Source organism: Phlebotomus papatasi, chromosome 1 (assembly GCF_024763615.1).
Source record: "Phlebotomus papatasi isolate M1 chromosome 1, Ppap_2.1, whole genome shotgun sequence".
In the NCBI taxonomy this organism is placed as follows: domain Eukaryota; kingdom Metazoa; phylum Arthropoda; class Insecta; order Diptera; family Psychodidae; genus Phlebotomus; species Phlebotomus papatasi.
Window position 1 is genome coordinate 24,075,684 of NC_077222.1, and position 22,478 is coordinate 24,098,161.

General features: G+C 32.2%; 1 protein-coding gene across 2 annotated transcripts in view; it reads right to left on the reverse strand.

Moving 5' to 3' along the window:
- Positions 1–7,313: 7,313 nt before the first annotated feature.
- The window catches only part of LOC129798289 (DNA-binding protein RFX2), a 35,921-nt gene continuing 20,756 nt past the window's right edge, over positions 7,314–22,478 (reverse strand). Inside the window, exons 4-10 of one of the 2 annotated variants that reach the window (XM_055841348.1) lie at positions 17,884–17,980; positions 17,615–17,804; positions 13,909–14,016; positions 12,980–13,648; positions 10,542–10,856; positions 10,088–10,459; positions 7,314–7,576 (exon numbers count right to left, since the gene is read on the reverse strand). In XM_055841348.1, the coding sequence (XP_055697323.1) occupies positions 7,493–7,576; positions 10,088–10,459; positions 10,542–10,856; positions 12,980–13,648; positions 13,909–14,016; positions 17,615–17,804; positions 17,884–17,980 (1,835 nt within the window). In that variant the 3' untranslated portion in view covers positions 7,314–7,492. The remainder of the gene's footprint in view (positions 7,577–10,087; positions 10,460–10,541; positions 10,857–12,979; positions 13,649–13,908; positions 14,017–17,614; positions 17,805–17,883; positions 17,981–22,478) is intronic. The other variant, XM_055841349.1, reaches the window with a different exon arrangement.

Below are 22,478 nucleotides of genomic sequence, written 5' to 3' on the forward strand. Positions count from 1 at the left end.
AAATATTTCCTAGTTTCATGGATTCATTATTATGCGCTTCTAAAACGTTTTAGCGATTGTAGATACGTTTTGTGTTTCTTAGACGTGTTATCGCGCATCTCAAAATCAGTCTGTGATTCTAGAAACCTTTCCGAGTTTATTGGATATGTTAACGCGCTTCTTGAAACGTTTCAGTAATTTTAGAAACGTTTCCGTGTTTCTTAGTTACGTTATTGAGCTTCTAAAAACGTTTCAGCGACTCCAAAGACCCTCCCGTGTTAGCGAGCTTCTAGAAAAGTTTAAGCGACTATAAAAACGTTTCAGTGTTTCTTGAATACACTACCGTGCTTCTAAAAACATTTCAGCGATTCTAGATAAATTTCCGTTTTTCTTGGATACGTTACTGCGCATCTAAAAACGTTATAGATATTCTAGAAATCCTAGAAACGTTTCCGTGTTTCTTATAGATGTGTTGTTGCGCTCCTAAAAATGTTTCTATTCTAGAAATCTTTCTCTGTTTCTTGATAATGCCTTCGCGCTTCTAAGAAAGTTCCAGCAATTCTAGACACATTTCCGTATTTCTTTTGAACTGAAAAAGTTTCAGCGATTGTTGGATGCATTATTGGGTTTCTAAAAACGTTTCAGCGATTCTAGAAACATTTCCGTATTACTTGAAAACATTCTTTCGTGCTAAGAAAAATGTTTTAGTGATTCTAAAAACTTTTTTGCATTTCTTGATAGCGCTTTCGGGCTCCTGAAAATTCACCGATTCTAGAAATATTTCCATGTTTCTTGGATTATCGCGTATCTGAAAACGTTATAGAGATTCCAGAAACATTTCTATGTTTCTTAGTTGCGTTATTGTCTTCTGAGACGTTTTAGCGATTCTGGAAACGCTTTGGTCACTTTCGGATTTGTTATAATGTTTATAGAAACGTTTTAGCGATTCTAAAAATATACACCGTATTTCTTGATAATACTTTCAGGCTTCTAAGAACGTTTCAGAGATCCTGAAAACATTTCCATGTTTTTTGGAGACGTTTTCGTACTTCTAATCCAATTTCAGAAAATTTTAAAAACGTTTCTGGTTTTCTAGACACACTTTTATATTTGTTTTTTGTTAGGATTGCAGTGGTCCTAAAAAAAATTCCTTTTGGAACATCATTAAACGCAATTTCCCGAGAGAAGCTACTCACGAACTAAAACGTTTTTGTACTCCTTGAAGAATGAGTAAAGGATTTTATTGATTTTTCAAGAAGCTTAAATTTAAAAAGATTTGTGAAACGTGGGATAATATTCCAAAAATATTGTCCTCAAATAATTTTAATATTGGCTGTTTTCTTAATAAAAACCTGACTTCGACGCCCTTGTGTCACGGTTAACCATAAAGGTAATGTTAATGTAAAATTTCTGTAAATTTTAGAGGTTAGGCTTTACGCAACCTTAACACTTTTCGAATTAAAATATTCTCTAAGTAAGAGGTGTAACAGACCTGAGGATTAGTCGAGAGACAGTTTAGCGTAATTATATTGGACATAATGGCTAAACTTCTTTTCCATCATTTTCCACTAAGTCGTCTCTCGGCTTAAGTCGTAAGTGTGTCAAGGGTATAAGGGAGACTGGACGAATAATTCCGTTTTTAACTTATCGATCGTAATCAATTAAGATTGAACCGAAATATTTTATAAAACTTTCGGTGTCTTTAGGGGCTTTTTGACTGCAAAAATGTGTTTACGGATTACATAACCTTAAATATTTGTAAACCCTGCCAAATAATTAAGACGAAAAACGCCGTTTTTAAACTTCATATTGAATCGGAAAATGAGAAAAATGCATATGAATTTCACTTAGCTTTGCTTTTTCATGTTGCTGTTTCCTTTGAATATAGAAATATTCATTTTGAAAATACATTTTCGAAATTTCACTTCAAAATCGTAAAGTTGCATACGTTCATAAAAAGTCCAGAAAATCAAGCTTTTAAGATGTTTGTTTACCTTTACGATGAAGCCGGCAGAAATTATTTGTATCATGTATTTTGTCTTATTTCAACTTGAATGTGGCTTTACTACTAAGGCCATTCAATCAGTTTTATGATTCAAAAGTCAAATTCTTTAGCTGCTTTTTGTGCTAGTGTTTTCTTATTCTATTCATACAAACTTTGATTGTTTTTTTTCACTTTTTTTTCAATGCAAATTCCAAAAGAAAACACATTCATTGAGCTCAAATATTACAATCATCATAAATAAATAAATATTTATATTGTAAATTTAGCCTTCCTACAAAAGGAAGGATTCGTTTTATCATCAATTTTCTCTTAATTTTAAGATTACACATTCACAGTAAAAAGTTCTTTTAATTTTCAGTGCAGGAAAATAAAATGGCCATCTTTTATTTTGTCTTCAAGCCTTTTCCTGGCTAGTGGAAAAGTGTTTCTTTTTTCTTTAAATAAATCTTGCTTATGATGGTGATATGTTATTTCAATATTCTTCCCAATTCAAACAGTCCTGACTCTATGAAATCTTTACCCTGATTTTCCATATTGTGAGTTTTTTCTTCTTCTATTGAATGCATTTCTTTTGTTGTCAATTTATAAAACTACCATCTATAAAGTTTGTGTTACAATTAGCAAAATTCCTTTCTTTGCAAAATGTGCGTTAAAATACAATCATCTTTTTTTTGCCATCAAACAGAAAAACATTCACTATCAATGCATATTTTTTCAATTTTTTTCTCTTTACTATTTTTTTTTTATCAATATTTTGCGAGTTACCTCTGTGTCAATGTGTCACAGAAACTTTTCTTTTTAAGTCTAGTTGTCATCTTTTAACATATAGAAAAATAAATAATGCATATCGATTCAAATATACAGATTATTTCTTGTTACTTTTTTTTACTTAAAAGTATGCTTCACTAGATTTTTTTTTGTTAAATACCTAAAGAACTCTTCGCTTTACTGTAACGTTTTTGAAATTTTTATTTTACGCATGAAGGTAGTATTTGACTTAAGCTTGAATGAAGTGTAATTTAGGACACGCCCTTTTAAAATTTTTGAGGCAACTAAACTAGACTAAATATAGAAGATAACAACAGTTAAATTAGGTGAAGAATTGACTTTAAGAAACTAATGTTTCAAACCTGCTTCTCCTAAGAATATTAAAGTCAAAGTTTGCTGAACTAGACTCCCCTGCGAAAAACTTTAAAATTACAAACGTAGCGTAATTGACCATTTTAAATCCGATTGTTATTAAAAGAGACAGCTTTTATATTATATTATTCCAGTACTTTCAAGAAGAAATAACTCTTGCATAGAACGATTTGATGTAATGGAATCTCAATAGAAGGATAGGTATGAACTATCACTTCTATCAATAGGCCACGCCCCTTAAAAGAATTCCCAGAATAAAAAGCTGCCCATTTCAAGTATATTCATAAAGTAACGATCAGTAAAGAAGCATTTTTGATCACTGAAAAAGTAATTTGTAAAAATATATTTCAATTTAAATTTAGAAACTGTAAAAGGAACGAAAGGTAAGTCTTGAAAGAAAATTTAACCTATGATTCGCTATTTATAATGTTTCTTTCGACTGTAATCGTTTCTTACACGATAAAAATTACGATTCTGTCGTTCTGATATATTTTTGTGATTCTCAGATGGTCTTCGAATTCCAAAAAAACATTTCCTTGATTCAAGGATACGTTCTCGTTCTATAAGAAACGTTTTCGAGTTTTTGGATTCCGTTTCTACATTTCTAGAAATATTTTTTATGTTTCATCGATGAAATTTTGCGTTTTTACGAACATTTCCGGGTTTATTGGATTGAAAATCTTGCTTCCGTGTTCTTTGGGCGTATCACCATGCTTTTGGGAACCAACGGCAACAGAGGAACATGAAAATTTATGTTCCTCTGTTGCGTTTCTTCTGTATTTCCAGACAGGTTCACATGTTCTATGCGTTTCTAGAAGCATTTACGGGTTATTAAATTGTTTACTTCGTTTTCTAAATGACATATGTTTACGCTTCTAGTAAAGTTTCCGCGATAGAAACGTTAGAAATGTTTTCACGCTTTTAGAAACGTTATCATGAATACGGAAATATTACGGTTCATAGATTGTAAAAACGCTTGTCACTATACAAACGTTCTGGTTCATAGTTTCCAAAAACATATATGGATTTCTTGGATACGTTATCGCGCGTTTAAAAACGTTTCGGCGATTCAAGAACCCTTTCCGGGGACATAAAAGTGTACTGAGTTTCTGGAAACATTTCACTGCTTTTTAAATACGTTATTACGTTTCAAAAAAACATTTCTGCGATTCTGAAAACCTTGTTTCTTGAATGCATTAATGCGCTTCTAAAAATGTTTTATCGATTATAGAAACATTTCCGTGTTTCTTGGAAACGCTTTTGCCCTTCTAAAAACGATTCAGGGATTCTTGAAGTGTCTGCGTTTCTTGGATCCATTATCGCGCTTGTAAAAACGTTTCAGCAATTCTAGAAACCATTCCTGTTTCTTGGATACGTATTTGCGCTTCTTAAAAAGGTTGTAGCGATTCTAAAAACGTTTCAGCGATTCTAGAAATGTTTCTATATATTTCTAGGATATGTCATTGCGCTTCTAGAAACGTTTCAGTACTTCTTAAACTCGGATATAACACCGCGCTACTAAAAGAGTTTTAGCGCTTGTAGGAATATTTCCAAGTTTCATGGATTCATTATCATGCGCTTCTAAAACGTTTTAGCGATTGTAGATACGTTTTGTGTTTCTTAGACGTGTTATCGCGCATCTCAAAATCAATCTGTGATTCTAGAAACCTTTCCGAGTTTATTGGATATGTTAACGCGCTTCTTGGAACGTTTCAGTAATTCTAGAAACGTTTCCGTGTTTCTTTGTTACATTATTGAGCTTCTAAAAATGTTTTAGCGACTCCAAAGACCCTTCTGTGTTTTCCTACATATCTTAGCGAGCTTCTAGAAAAGTTTAGGCGATTCTAGAAGCATTTAAGTGGTTCTTGAGTACACTACCGTACTTCTAAAAACGTTTCAGCGATTCTAGATCTTGGATACGTTACTGCGCATCTAAAAACGTTATAGATGTTCTAGAAACCTTAGAAAAGTTTCCGTGTTTTTTATAGATGCGTTATTGCTTTCCTAAAAATGTTTCGATTTTAGAAATCTTTTTGTGTTTCTTGATAATGCCTTCGAGCTTCTAAAAACGTTCTAGCAATTCTAGACACATTTCCGTATTTATTCTGAAATAAAAACGTTTCAGTGATTGTTGGATGCATTGTTGCGTTTCTAAAAACGTTTCAGTGATTCTAGAAACATTTCCGTATTTCATGAAAACATTCTTCTTTCGTGCTTAGAAAAATGTTTTAGCGATTCTAACTTTTTGCATTTCTTGATAGCGCTTTCGGGCTCCTCAAAATTCACCGATTCTAGAAATATTTCCGTGTTTCTTGGATTATCGCGTAGGTGAAAACGTTATAGAGATTCCAGAAACATTTCTATGTTTCTTAGTTGCGTTATTGTCTTCTAAAACGTTTTAGCGATTCTGGAAACGCTTTCGTTTTTTAGACATTATTATTACGTTTCTAAAAACGTTTTAGCGATTCTACAAATATTTCCGTGTGGCTTAACAACGCTTTCGAGCTTCTAAAAACGTTTCAGAAATTCTTGAAACGTTTCCAAGTTTTTTTTTTGGAAACGTTTTCGTGCTTCTAAAGGTGTTTCAGCTAATTTTGAAAACGTTTTTGGGCTTATAGAATCATTTTGCCGGTTTTTAATTCGTTGCAGCGTCATCGAAAGTGTTTTATGGCCCTTGATTGCACTTCCCCGATTCTAAAAATGTTTCTCTTTTTGAATTAAAAATCCGTAATGTCACTGGAAAAGGAATATTTCATACATTTTATAAACAATACAATTCAGTTATTCGGGTGTTTTACTATAGTCGTGAGTTCGATTTTCTCTCGATTAAAAATTCCGTAGGGGGCGTGGTCTATTTTTTAAGGCTTTCTATTTTTAAGGTCTTTTCAAAATTAATCACAATATTTACTTTCGAAGAATTTATTAATTTCTTTTTTTTAAAAATATTGAATATTAAGAAAATCATGGGACCCCCTTCAGTTTTTTTTTAAAATAAAATATGAATAGGCGTGGTCAATTTTATTTCATTAAAAACTGTAACTTTTAGTGTCTTTTTAAAATTGATAAAAATGGGTAGTTCAGTATATTGCAGAAATAAATTTAATATTGATTTTTTTAATAGAAAACTACCCTTTCTTTTTGATAATTTTTAGAGGGGCGTGGCTTAAATTTTACAACCAGAACTTGTGAAAAGTCCACCACCACCTTCCTGTAAAAAGTAGGATTAAAAATGTCACAGAAAAGTGAAGCAGTTGTAAGACCTAAACCTATCAGTTAACCCTTCTGAATCGTTACAATTCCGCAAAGATCATCATGACAGTGCTTCAGTAGCGTTTCATTGATGACTTACCCTCCAGCCAAAGGCTTTCTTTTCTTTGATTTTCTTGACTTTCATCAATGAATTCTTTCTTTTTTTTCAATAATGGATGGATGTGTTGAGCAACGCATAAATGTACAATTATTTTTCTTCATTTTATTCTTTAAATATTACCGTGCTATATTTATAAATTACATTACAATTTTAGAGATTAATTTTGGTATTTTTCTTTTTTAGTCTCGCTATCCTAAATAATAAGGAATAATACTAGAATTCTGTCAATAAGTTAGAGATTTATTTATTTTTTTGTTTTCCTAAAAATCTAAAGTTTTATTCTTACATTTTCTACACCATTTAAATATTTGCACATTATTTCTATAAATTAGTAGGTCAATTATAATTGATGAGATATTAGTTTTAAATTTCAGGCCACAATATACTCAAGTAATATTATTTTATTTTCTCCTCAACTCACCTGTTTGTTATCCATTAAATTCCGAAAATATTAGTTTTTTTTGGTAAAATCTTCATTGTGTCTTTTGTTCTTTTTTTCTTCTACTAAAACATTCAAATATCAATTTGAAATAAAAAAAAGTCACACCACAGGAAGAATAGATTCTTTCCGAATATTTTGAAACACTCACTGCGAAAGTTTTTTTTCTTTTTTTTTCGTATATTTTGAAGGATTTGAAAATTTTATCTACTGCTCGTTAGGCCTCATTATTTCACCTTCTTTTGAATAGCATTTATCATTGGAATATTAATAGAATAAAAGTATCATCTGTATTTGAGAATTATCCATCCCCAAATCAACAGATCAATAAATTTTCCATCCATTTTTCTTTTGTAAATATATAGTTCATTTTTTATCCCTTTTTACGATTAACCTTTATTTTTTTTGATACACACAGGCACAATTGTATCATTGAATAGTTTGATTTTTTTTAAATATTACGTGGGAGTTTTTGGGAGAAAATTCTTCTGTTTCTGGGACACAATCAATTATTTTGGATGATAACACTCTTATGGTATTCATCGGTTTTAGCTTGAAACTAACTGCGCATCCTTTTGGGCTCTGGCTCAATTTTGCATTCATAATTCGCAGGGAACATCATACCAATATCATCATCAGGTAGCTGAAAGCAAATTTATTAATCAGCATTGAATGTTCAATAGAAAAGAGCATTTACTTTCAATGCCCCATGAATTATTTGGCTGAAACAAAGCTTCTGTTGGAACAATAAAATTAATTAATATGAAAATACCTTTGAATAGAAGGAATATTATAAAGTTAAAACAAAGGACAAAATTCTGATAAATTGCACACTGTTTTTCAACATGATTTAACAAATCGTCGTCACTTAAATCAGCAAATATTGTACAAACATTGCGAGTTTTTCGATTAGTTGACTTGCTAGCGATTTTTCTCTTTAACGCTAGAGGGAGTTGAAATCATTGAAAGGTATCCACATGACGTTTCTTCTGGCAAAGACATTATACTTCAACTTGTCTATAGCCAACGGCTGCAGCGATTCCACTGGATTTCCAGCAGCCTTTTCTGCCATGTCCGCTGATTTTACCGCTAAAAATCCGCGTGGAATTCCCTGGATTTTACATCTCAAAATCCGCGTAAGCTTCCGAGATGGAATTTGACGCTAAATTTCTTCCTACCATTCCACGGACGTTTGCGGAACTCTGTATAGCAGAGGTGTGCAAAAACCGTTGAAACCGAATTAACATCAAAATAAGTTTGTTTAGCGTTTTGACCATTTGACGTACATGTTTCATTTGAAGTTTATTCGGTTTCAACGGTTCTTGCACACCTCTGCTGTATAGGACCGTCTAATAAAAAATGTCCGCGAGTTTCCATGGATTTTTCTCTGACGAATATTTTCACGGCTTTTCCTATGGATTATTAGCGTATAATCGGCAGTCAGCCCTTTAAAAATTTGGGAAAATCCTCTTTATTTCCACGAAACTCTCCGTGGAAATTTCCATGCAACAGCCTTAGAGGCTTCCGTGGTTTAATATTACGGAATTCCACGACTTCTGTAGTGTAAAATTAAAAAATTGTTCTACAGAGAGGGTCTTCCAGCCACCTCTAAACAGCGTCTGATCATATGGTCGTAGAAGAAAAACTTTCTTGTCTCATCAAATACAGCACCCTGATAATAGTGCCAAAATTTTTTTTTCCTTGTTGAAATGCCCTAGTGTTCATCTATAAGACGAACACTCAATTATTCTACTTTTGAATTTAAAATATTGCTACCATATCGTTTATTTGAGTATGTCTAGGTCGCAAGAATTATAGCGTTAGGGCGAAAAATAATTGCTGAATTTTCGCGCTTACTTCCATGGAGTCTTGGTCGGAAAGATATCAGAAAATATACTCGGAATATTCAAAGGAAATTTTGAATCAATTTCCAGGAATGCTCTCAGATATGTTGCAAGAAAATTCCTCAGACTTTTTTCACAGGAAATCCATGCGAAAAAAGCTGATAACTCCGCAGAATTCCAAGCGGAATATTAGCGTTTATATCCCCGGAAACTCACGCGGAAAAATAGGAGAAAGATTCCATAGACTTTTCCGTAATTGTGAAACTTTGTGGCCGATCGGCTACAGGGGCCGCTGTAGGTAGAAATGTCACAATTCTGTCAAAAATTACATTTTCGACAGATTATTTTGGTACAGACATATTCCGTCAAAAACACGCCCTCTAGCTTTGAGACATTAAATTAAAATTGGATTACTGTAAATGTTAATGCTACAATTGCTATCGGCTGTCTCCTAAGATAGCTGGAAGTACTGGACAAAAAAACTTTATTGAAAATAATAAAAAAAAATAATTAAATAATTTTGAAAAAGAGGTGTGGCCTATTTTTCACGAATGAATGATTTCCAGCGCTCGTTTTTATAATTCATAGAGGTACTTTGCTTCAAAAATGAAGAAGTGGAGAGTACTTTACCATCCCCTAGTTTAATATTGGAAAATTCCAAGGGAAATGGCACACAGCTCTTCAGTGGGCGTGTCTTGAATTTATGGGCGGAACTTTAACTTAAATTAGAGAAAAATGACGCAGTTGGCATAAAGAAAATAAACTTTTGGGCTATCTTAAATTCCTTTTCCCATTTCTAAAAAATATTCCAAAGTTAATATATCGTCGGTTGGATCAGCAATTGTACAAATTGTGTTTGTTTTATGTCTGCAGTCTGCATTCGTTGCAAGCTCCATGCAGCGATACATTTTTACAGATAGTTATTCGCATATTTTTTTGACCTTCTTGATTGATTTGGATCAATTTTAAAATTCGTTTAAAGAATTTAAAAATATTTTAAACTTTTCTAAACATTCCAAGTACGCATCATCACCGAAAGAGGCACTGACGTCACTCCTTCAAAACCAAACACTTTTTGATGATTATCTCGGTTTTTATCCGACCGATTTTGATGAATTTAGGTTTTAATGAAAGGTCTTAGAAAACACAAAGTTTTTAAAACATACAAAGCGTTGTCGCTTGGATCAGCAATTGTCGTAATTTATTAATCACTTAAAATAGCTGTTCTTTTATAGTTTCTTTGATGCAAATAAAGCGGAAAATGTAATGTGTCAAATGTAAATTTTCTGTAAAATAAATCATCAACTTACCCGATCAACTTCACTCATCACTGCAATTGGGGTAGTTTGGGTGGCCTGAGCCACTTTATGCTCCACAATGAAAAACATATATTCATCATACAGCAATCGAATGAGGTGAAAACTGCCAAAACTTGCAGCTGACCTCAGTGTTAGATCTCTTATCACCATGGAACTATAGAAGCTCCATTTGAGCAGAAATTGTCTAGCTGCCTTGGCAAATGTTGGCTTTCCGCGGTATTCCTCCAAAGCCGAATCAACCACAAGACGCAACCACGATGCCCACTGTTCCAGTGTATTTTGCTGTTGCAGTGCAGCTTTAAAATCATTCTCCAGACGCTGAACAGTGGCTGTATCGCATTGACACACCCACGAAGCTTGTTCCTGCAACAACAAAATATCCCCCGGACACTAAAGTGTAATGCACAAATTCTATTTTAGTTTTTTTTTTCTTTTTGGTAATCACCTGAACATTGTGAAAATCCACCCGATTGAGATCATTGAGCATCTGAGCTATTTGTGAGCTATTCTGCAAAACAGCTCGAGCTGCCTGAGCCAGATGATTGAGGGATGTGTACCTTCGAAGGGTTTGACTAAATGCCGATACTGCTGAGAGTTTTATTTGCAATATCGATTCAGGACATTCACTCATGGCTGCTGATAGCCAACTCTCGAGATTCTTTGCAAAATTGCGAATAGCCTGAGTGAGTGAACTTGGAATTGGACGCAAAACATCAGGAATGAGAACATCCACCATGTTCTGGTAGAATGCAAAATCAACCTGAAAATTCCCGGAAAGCAAATAAAACCGAATTCTTCCTAAAAATATTTTAAATTGAGGTTATGGTCAGTCGTTGCATAATTATAAAGTTATGAAAACTATTATTTTTATCTTTTTAAGTGATCTGTCACCCCTTTCATTTATTCATTTAAAATTTTCACTAAATGAGTGAATTTGCTGTATTTGGTAAATATTTTAATTTGATTTGTGAGGTTATGTTTAACTTAACCTAAAAATTGGAAACATAATTTTTATGGCAAAATCTCCACCAAATCTGCAGCATAGATTTTTTTAAATCAATATCCCTTCAAAAAAATATTCATTAATTCTTCAAATATTCCAATTTCTAACCTTAAAAACATTTGTTATTTTATGGCAATTTAAAATGCTTGTGGATTTTTCATAAATTCTGAAATGAATTTCTAAAAACAATATAGATTTTTGAATGACTTAAGGAAATTACATTTCATTTTAAACTAGACAAGTTCATGGAATGGAAATGGCGTTCTTTGAGGTTAGGTTAACCATAGTCTTAAATTCTAGAATAAACGAAACATTCTAAGCTGAATTAAATTTTGGACTTAAATGAAATATTATATATAAATATTATATATATAGTACGAAAATTTGGAAATTTCTAACCTTAAAGGAAAAAAAGACGGCTAAACCTAGTAAATTGAAAAATTAATGGATTTTTGCTTAATTCTGAAATGTGATGTAAAAAAACAAAGGTTTTGGAATAACTTAATGAATTCTTCAAAATAACATTGATCAGCCTATAAGATGACTTGCTTCTTTGAGGTTAAATCGAACATAACCTCAGATTCTATATTAACCTTTTTCTACGAGGCAAGACATCGAACAATTATTTCGAACTTTTTTTCATATATTTCAAGAATAATTTAAAAAAAAAGCATTTTACAAAAATTTGAAAGTGTCCTCTAACCTAAAAAAAAACACGCCAAACTCTAGCCATTTGATAAAGTAATGAAGTTTTTGGTTAATTCTAATATATATTTTAAAAAATATGTGTTATTGAATAACTTAAGGAAATTAAATTTTATTTCAAAATATGCAAGTTTAGGTTATCACATGATTTGCTTTTCGAGGTTAAATCGATCATAACCTCAGATTTTAGAATAACCTCTTTACTAGACAATGGACCTAGATAAAATATTTCATTTCGTTCGCTGCACAATAAAATAAACAATTTAAAGAAAAACATAATACGAAAATTTATAAATTTTTAACCTCAAAAATCAATAAAAATCAAAATTTAGTTAACAATAACAATTACAAATTTTTTTTTTTTGAAAAATACACTGAAAGTTACATCGCAAAAATACAAAAAATCGAATTCCAAAAATCTTTGATCGTCAGTTTTTTTTTAAGATTTGGTGGTTAGAATTGGATTATTTTTATTTAAATCGAAGAACATTTTAAACTTTGAAAGAGTTAACTATATGCACACGAGAAACTGAAGAAGTATGTCTATTGAAAATAAAAAGGTTTAGCTTTGAAGTTACATTGCACATAACCTTACAATCCCCAGAAGGTTTTCATTAATAAACGTTAACGAAAGTGTTTCTAAAACATCTTTGATTTTTTTTTCATTTAGAATAAATTGAACTGTATCACAATTGTGAAATACAATTCTGTACGAGAGATTCGTTTTTTCGTCAATTAAGAGGTTATGTAGAACCTAATCTCATTTAAGAAAATCGAATTTCTCAATTCTTGTCTTGTCTTTTCCTTCCAAATATCCTTTAAATTTTTAAATACTCTGGTTTCGTGTCTTTTTATCAATATTTCGAGAACATGAAATATTTTTTCTAGAGTTGGAAGAAGTGGCCACAGGTAGGGAATAGTGTCCATAAAGTGGACAATTTTGTGTTATCATAAAAAATACGCTCTTTAAATTTATGTTTAAAGGTTTTTTAGACTATTCTTTATGCATTCAATAAAAAAACGCATTTCCTTAATAATTCAATTATTTTATATGATTTTTTGAATTTTAGGTTAATAGTTCTCATATAAAGTGTGCTTTTTATATTTTTTCACTTTGAAGTTAGAAACGAATTATGCAACGACGACATAATTAGAGTGAAATTTTTTTGAAATACCTGCTTAATGAACATTTGAACAGGTTCACATTGGCATAAAATGTACAATTTGGACTTGCTGAGGTACTTTTCCTCCTCACACTCATCCCCATTGTTGTTGTCCTGCACACGCCAAAATTCCCTCCAAAGTGACTCAACTGTGCTGAATTCCAAATTGAGCACAGCATCGAGAAAAGCTTCACAGTGTTCCCGATAGATGGATCTGAGGGTGTCAACATCCTCAAAAGTGACCTCTTCCGGAAAACTGAAGGTAGTATCAATGGCCGGAAAAACTGGTATAGCTGCACTTCCATCACCCAAATACTGCGAACAGGCTTCGTATGTTTCTGGCTTTGCTCCCAACTTCTTCACATTGCGCGTCCCAGTGGATTGACCAATTGAATTGGCCTGACTAGAATTATTGTTCAGTGGCTTCTCATCCAGTGCACTCATCAGTGTTGAACCCGGTTTTACACGTATGCCGTAGTAGTGATATTTGGAATTGCCACGTGTACCCAAACGTCGTGTTCGCAATCCCGTAAACACCGATCTAATTAATTTACCAAAACTCGCTGCATTCACAGCATCCAACTTATTCTCATTGCAATGCCTCATGTAGTGATTGTAGAGTGTTGAACGTGGTAAACTCACACCTTCGGCTGTCTCATAGTTCTCCACCAACCATGCAACCTTAATTGCAAATCCCCAGATTAACCATTTTCCTCTCACTATTGCCATAATTTTTCAAAGCACACAAACACACAAATTTTGCAAAAAAAAAATCTACAGCACAAAAAACACAAACTAAAAAACAAAAGACAAAAGTAAGGAAGCAAACTACAGAATCTTTCTAATAGTTTCGAAAATCAAACCAAAAAAAGCGAAAGAAACAAAAGAAAGCAAAAGATTTAGGAAAAGTACAAAGGCCACAGGGAATAAAACCACCTTACCGTTGCGGGTGATACTCTTGTGGCATGCGATAAGCTAGGTGTATTTTCAGTTTCGGAACTGACAGTGGAGGCTTGTGAGTTGGATTGTCCCTGAATGTAAGCCACCTCCTGGAGAGACGACACCCATTTAAGTACAGATAGAAAGTTTGGTTAATATTACAGAAAATCATTTCATATACAAAATATCTTCTTCGGCATTTCAATAATTCCTAAAAAACCTAAATTGTTCTTAAAAGGTTCGGTATTCAGTATTTTTCCCAGAATTCTCGTATCATATTTGAATTCATTGAGTAAAAAAAATCGATTTTTTAATTAAACGATTCAAATCATAGATGGCGATAGTGAGAGAAAAGGAGGATTTTGAGATGTCAATTAAAAAAAGAAAAAGAAGATTTAAAAAGTTTTCTAGAGTTGCTTTTAAAAAAAATTCGAAGCAGTAAAACGTGACTTTGGCCTTCGAACCGGATAATTGATAGAGAAATTCATACATTTTAGATTAGTTACCAATAGGGAAAAGATATAGAGAGGAACCTTCCCGAAAATATTTCTATAAGAGGTTTCGTTCATTCAGGAGTATGAAAGAAAGAGCCGGAAAGTAATTTGTCTGGGACATTTGACTGAGATTTATTTAATCTATTCAGGCAATAGCCGTAATATTAAGGTTATGGAAGTGCCAATAAAGCAGTTTTCGAAGTGATGCCTGATGCTCTAAATCTAGATCGTGCTCTCGAGATTACCTCTTACAATAGCTCTACATGCTCTGCCAGAACTAGTCGATAAAGAAGAAGAACAATCGGAATCGTAAGTGTTCGTTGCGTCATAAAAATTGATAAATATATTCAAGGTCCTCACATTCTCAAACACGAACGAATCTATAGCTTAGTTTGCGTTAGTCATTGAAAATATAAGAATTAGAAAGAATTAAACCGATGTGGATATCACATAGAAAGAAACTCAAAGTCCTCTAAGTATTGTCGATTAGGTGAACAATCAGTCTAGATCAAGAGAACGTCGAGCAACGGTTACTTATCTTTGGAGCGCTATTAGACTTCACAATATTGCCTTAACATCTTCCATAGTATTTAGGAATTTAAACAAAGTCTTTTTAGGAGAGACTCTTTGGCTATGTCGTTGATATCTTTCAAGACATCATGCTTTTTCTGCATGTCAATTCAAAACCGTTTTATGAAGAAATAAGAAATGTACATAAGAAACGGACAGGAAAAGGTTTTTAAGAAAGAAATACGGAATTTTAAAACAGTGTCGATCAGTCAAATTATGTAACCTTTTTCCTCCTGTACGTGATTTCCCCAACAATATTCGATATTATGTTGAAGAAGACATTCATCCCCGAATCGTCGTAAAGAATAAAATTGCGAAAGTCAAGAGAGTTCTAGTATTTTCGCCCATTTTCTGTTATATCCGATCGGTTCGAAATTCTTCACACTAATATTTTCGTTTCGTAACTTGATGGGTCCTTCATTAGGTTTGTTACTACTCTATTATTTATTGATGGACAAACTTGACATAGTGAAAGTTATAGTAGAAATCAAGAAGATCAAGGACTTTAATTCTGGGCTTATTCTTCTCTCCTCTGACATTCACTGAATTACCGTTTTGAATAAACGACTGCAACAACTAATACGAACTAAGCACGCGTAAATTTATTCGTGCTTAGATTAGATTAGATTACATTACAGTGGGGGCGGTTCCTCGCGGAACCGCTGCACCCAGGCATCCTTTAGGGCTCATTATGCATCCCCGATTAAATTAATCCCTGTTAAGGGCAAGATGATTTAAGCCAGACCGTTTTTCGATAAATTCCATTAAACAGGGCGGCTTCAATCTTGATAGGTCTTCATCAGACAGTACCGCTTTACCTAGCAGCACTCGTCTGATGTTGCATAAGATGGGGCAGTCACACACATAGTGTGTGACCGTCTCCTCAGTTTGATTGCATCCTCTGCACATTATGTTACATTGGACAACCATCCTTGGTGCTACGTCTCATCGTTTCTTTCAGACCTATACCCGCAACCTCGAGATAGGAGAGTTTGATTTCGTTCTAAGAAGATAACTCTCCTCTGACATATCTCAATTCCTACTTCCTGAATGTCCTTCGGAAGGTATCTTCATCAAGCCGTAATAGGGATTCCAATAATTTAAATAATTTTGAGAGGCAAGACACCAGTAAATTCTGAACAATTTTCAAACTACTATGATTCGTTCTCGAAAATTTAAAACATGGTATATTTCGTTCCTTAAAATTTCGTACCTACTTCATTTAACTTGACCAGTCCTAAAACATTATTGGTCTGAAACGTAAACCCTTGGTAAAAAAAAAAATTAGGAACTAATTTGACATCGTATAGGAGATAAGATTCTTGCGGTATCTCAGTCTATCCCTCTGACATACCGATTCTGATAAACGTCTTCTGGTTCAAAAGGATAAGAACAATGCATTTTGGAAAATCTTAAGGAGTATACTCTATTTTTCGAGGAAGCCAGCTCATTAAGGGTGCTAAAATAGGGGACATTATTGCTTAACGAGTATTGACTCAGACACCGAGCAGTAATTGGTTGTAAATTCCGTTTAATTAAGTAAAAAATTCAAGGAGATTCAAATTCGGACAGTTGCAATCATAGAGCAAGCTGTTTATCAATTAACCGCTTTCGTATTTACTGAATCCTTTTATTAAGAAACTGTTTCTTTTTCAAAAGAAAATTGAATCAAGCCAGTCCATAATCAGGAATAGTTTCACTTATGAGGTAGGCTTTAACCTTGATAGGCCTACAACTGACAGCATTGTTTTACCCAGTAGTATACGCCTGGTAATTCAATGCCAAATTTAGAATCACTCTTTTAAGCGTTGAAAGTAATTTATGGTTTCTTTTTAGAAATCTTAACGGTTGAATTTGAAGAAAATATTTTCTTAGAAATGCTAATAAATATTAAGTTAGAAAAGCAGATAGTTAGATTTTCTATAATATTAAACTATAATTTTAAAATTAAAAGGGTTTAAGGGTAATTCTTAAATACAAAAACTGTTAGTTAAATATACACAGTAAGAGGTTATTTAATTTAGTAAATCCTAATGGTAGAAACTGAATAAAAAATGACAATTAGGAGCAAATGATACCTTGTAATATACCATAAACAAAGTTTGAAGTTTTTTAAAATTGATTTTTTTTAAGTGCACAAAAGCATTACAAATCATTTTGAAGATTTTAATGTTTGAGCCCGGAATTCAATAGAAAATCTTATATCAAAAATTTTCAAATAAATAAATAAATACTAAAGTAAATTTATTTTCTATTAATTTTGTCTGCCAAAGATATATACCTCTTAAAAATTTATATTTAATATAATTTCCAACATTAAGGAAGTTAATACCCCTATTAATAATGGAAATTGCTAACAGTCTAACAAGATCATTGCCCTGCAATTACAATTAAATGATGGCAATGTGTGTTAAGAGTTAATGACATTCTCCAATAATTATCCCATTCCACACCTCATAAGGACGTCTTTGCCTCTACTAACTGAGTGTTAATTGATAATTCCATAGAGTATAAACGCATTACTCTATCAGAAATGTTATTAAATAGGAGTAAGAGCATTTCAAGTGAAGATTTTTACCCAGTCCTGAGTTAAAGTATTCAGGAGAAAAGCAAAATAAGGAAAAATAGAAATTCTTTTACTCACTGCGGCAATCGTCTGAGGTGAAGCTCTGGTTTGAGTTGAACTAAGGAGGGAATCATCTACAGGAACTATATATTCAGAAGATGAGTGATTTGTTGCCGTCGTTCCCGACGCCGTATAATTTCCCGTCGCTGTTGCATAGTATTGCTGTCCACCTGTTCCATAATCACCTACAGCATAAACCGGATAGGCCCTAACCCAAGAACACAATTTACGTTTAGAATTTTCACTTTGATATTCATTCGAAAACAATAACAAAATGCAATATTTACATTTGCGTTTGCCCCTGACCCGTTGTCGTATATAACTCTGAATCAACATACTGCACATGATAAGCACCATGGGAGGCCACATTATCTTGTGAGGAAACTGCAAAGGATATATTGAAAACACTTGTTTATTACTTCAGACTTTTTGATGCTATTTACACCGCCGTAGAAGAAGATTGATCCTAATTCTGTCTCATTTATCCCAAAATTAAAAATATGAGATAAAAATTCCGAAATAAGTCAAGTGTGCTAATCCGGGCACTTCGCTATCTGGATCGTTTATGACTAATCCACTTAAAATATTATTTTTATTTTTATTTCCGTAATATACTCACTACAGTAACATAATATAACTATTCAAGTTTGAGAAAAAGCAAAAATAATATTTTTGTCCATTAAATAAGTGAGTGTAATCGACTTATTTCAATCTTGTGCTGGGTTCTTTACTAAAAATTTTCTAGCTGTGATATTTTCGCTAATGACAGCTCGTTGATTGAAAACATTTATTGTTTTTTCCTTGTGAAAAAAGTATTTTAAATCGAAAGGTTTAATTAAAATTGAATTAGCGAAAAGGCGACCCAGTTAGTGCATTCTGACTTATTTCAGTTTTATCATTATGTTATAAATTTTCTTTAATATTTTTGATAATATTTTTTATATTATGTTTCTGAATGAAACAGTGAATAGTTCTATGGATTTAGAAGAAGTAAAAAAGAACTTCATCAGTCCAAAAACAAGCGTTTATGTAGCACTCTTCGTAAAACGATCCAGTTACCCCACCTTACTATATTAAAGATTTTTTTCCTTAACATGTTCAAATTTCAGTTGTGGAAATGAAGAAGATCAAAACAACAATCGCGAACTGACAAAAATTTCATTTCAACAATTTTTTATTTAATCCAATATTCCTATAATGATAATAAATATTGAGAATAGGTCAGGATCTTGGAATGTCATTCGCAAACAAATACGGCAAATAAAGGCCTCCTGACTACGTTTACATGAAAGTGGAATAAGTTTTTCCAAATTAAAGCAATACAAAGCTGAACTTCCAAAGCTGAAATCCTTTAGAATTCGTCCCAAAATTTCTTAACGTGTTTAGTATTTTTTGTGACAATTTGTGACAGTCAATTAAGTACATTTTGTGTCTTGATTAACACATTGTGATTTATTGAAATATTATGTATTATTTATTTATTCGCTCTACAAAATATTTACAATGTACAGCCATTTTTTTAAAGATAAATAATCAACATTTTTTAATGTTAATTTTACATCTTTTTAAGCGTAAAATTTTACATCTTTTTAAGCGTAAAATTAACATGAAAATGGGTAACTTTAACCCATAATACACCTAAAAAGCATAATATTTACACCGATTTCGGATCAATACTGCAGGGTAAAATTAACATTTCCGGAATGTTATTTTAACTTTTCCGGATTTCTCTCAGTGTACGGTCTGAAACTGCTTAATTCCTGCGTTAATTTCTCTTGCAATGCAGCCTCACAGATTTTCAATATTTGGGCCAGGTAAATCATCTGACCAATACAAAAATAGCGGTTATTTCTTCTTACAAGACAAGACTTGCTTTGTGAATTCCCGCATTATCCTGCTGGAAGATGACATTACCATTGGTTTAGACTTCGGAAAATAGTGCCAGTACATCTTCAAGTGGCACTCAATACTTTTGTGGTGTTATTTTAGTGGTCATCCAGTAGATTCGTGTCATTTCATAAAGTTAAAAAGAGTTTCTTGGAAATTTCGACAAAACTGAACCGGTTTCAATGGGTATTAAACCGGCAATGAACCGGTTCATAACCGATAACTAATTTATATTCGAAATTCAATTATCTTAGTCCTAGTTATTTTGTTTGGGAAATGTTTTGAGTGATTTATAAATCCATTCAAATCGATTGTGAATCGGTAATGAACTGGTTATGAATCGATAAGTATTTTATGTCCGAAAATCAATTTTATTAAAATTATTTTGTGGGTTTTTTTCGAGTGGTTTACAAATCAGTTTAAAAGTGTTGAAAACCGGTAAACGGTAAATTATGCGAAAGTACTTTTGAGGAATAGCATCCAAGTCATGAGTTCGAGCATTTCGCAAAGCCCGGGACGCTTTGCCACTACTTTTCGCTTTTTCAACCTTGGAAGAAAGGCCTAGGTTCCCAAATTTATCCGGAAATTTGAGGTGTTAAGACTAGCTATTACAATATACGGCCATGGATTAGATTTATTTAGTAAAATCGAAAAAAATCAACTTTTACTTGGCTGCAACATTACGAAGCTGCAAAATCTTCCCTTACAGGAGATTTATACCACTTTAAAAATAAATCGGACTATTCTTTGCTGAACTGTTCACTGAATCTTTTGCAATGTTTGAAAATAAAAAATAAATAATGGAAATTCTGACAAGAAACTGTAAGGAAACTTTCCAAGTCCTTTATAGTTTTTTAAAGAGTGTCTTATAAAATACAACTGTATCACTTTTAAAAGTATCTCCAAAACAATCTTCAAAGTGAAGCTTAGGGCTTCCATACTTTAAAGGAAAACGTTTGTCACTTACTTGTTAAAATTTTTCCAAAAGGATATTCATTCTTTTGAAATATGAAAAAAAGTATTGTTGAGAAATTATTTGACAAACTCAAAAGTATCCATGTTGGTTGTACTATACAATCTGTTTCTTTCAAAATAAGAGTTATTTCAATAGCGAAGTTTTTTTTTATAAGTTTTTTAACAGGCAACACAAACATCTTGTAAGTTGCACTTTATATTGGACTCATCGAATTATTTTATTGTAATACATTAGTCGTACATCAACACTAAACTTATCCAAATGAGTCAAATTGACCGGTTTAAAAGCTTTTTGATATTAACACATATTTAAACGGCACAATGGCACTATAATACATTATGAATTTCTTAAAAAATGCATGTAATAAATTTTTCAGTGTTTAAATTTTAATTTTTTCCTTTCTTCCAAGAAATATTTCTTGAGTATCCTACCTATAGCGGTCTGTTATTTTGACCAAGCGTCCAAGAAAAACAACCAAAAACGGACGGTAGGCTTAGTGTTAGTTTTATCTTATAATTGTTAGTTTTATCTCATAATTTGTTTCTTTACTATTCTATTTCCTGATCATTAAACTTCTTTAGTCGAGTTCAGTGAAAAACCTGTTATTTTTCAGTGTTTGTGTCCCACTAAGTAAGGAGATAAGTATCACTATGTTATTCCACAAAATCGTATAATTTAAGAAATTGATTCTCAGAATTAATCATTAATCTGAAAGGTATTAGTCGCTTCGTATCAGGGTAAATGTCCTAATTCAAAACCATTTCCAGACGCTTTAACTTTGACAGAAGATTCAACACATTAAGTTCATATTTTTTCTGAAGAGAATTACATAAATTTGCTCCTTGACTCTTCTAGAATGTTACTGTTTAGTGAAAATTGTTTAGATATAATTTGAAAACTTCTTAAATACAAGAAAAATATGCGAGTGTAAAATGCTTCTATTGGAAACATATTAATCCAAATGGAGACAAGGGAAAGTTTCTAATTGGAGACAAACAGTGTAAGTGAAACCGCGACGAAAGACTTCCAAAACCTTGTTGGGTTGCTCTTGAGAGCAGAATTTGTTCTTATTCCTGGTCTTTTCTTCTTTCCCATCTAAAACAATAAGAAAATCTCTCCAAAAAAATCATACTTCCGAGGTTTACTATTGAAAAATCCTTATTGTTCACGAAATAGGTAATTATTTCATTTGAAAACTTCACGTATTGTTAACAATAAAGATTAGCACTTAATTAGCCAAAACTAAAATTAGCCAGAAATATAACCTAAATCTTAAACAAAACGAATAAACAACAGTCACTTTATTGTGTTTACCATTGGAAAACAAGGTCGACCGATGAAAAATTCAATGGTGAAAAGGTACACTTTTAATTTTTCCGAGAAATTAACAAATTAAAATTTGTGAATATGAATGGATTTTCGTTTTATTTGGAGCAAAATTAACTAAACAATGAAACTGAGGTATAGAAAATTTATAAATATAGTAATTTAGTACCGTATTTATCATGAAAACAGTGGCGTTTCCATTTAGAGTAGCGAAAAATTGCCATTTGGAGCAGGTTTTGAATTAGCTTAATTTACCCTAGTTTGAACTTCAGATAAGAGTAGTTTAATTTGTGATTGGCATGTAAACGTAATCCTAATCACTTTACATAAAATAGTAATTAAAGGACAAAATTACCACAGTATGAGGACATAGCACTCTGTCTTCTATACATCATTTAGAAATTAGAATTGATGAAAAATTATAAAAAAACAATTGATTTAATTTAACTTCACATCACTTTCAATTTATCCTCCAACTTTGTCTAAGATCGGAAATGTTTTTGATCATTTGTTGCTCTAGAAATATCTGCCATTATTTATTTTAGACGAAGATTAAACCTTTTATAGAACAGTTTTTTTGTTAATTTTTTAAACACGAAACTAGCACCAAAAGAGATGATAAATTAAGGTTTAAAATATTAATTTTAAAAACCAGATAAAACACTTTAAATAAGATAATACGTTTTTTTCTCA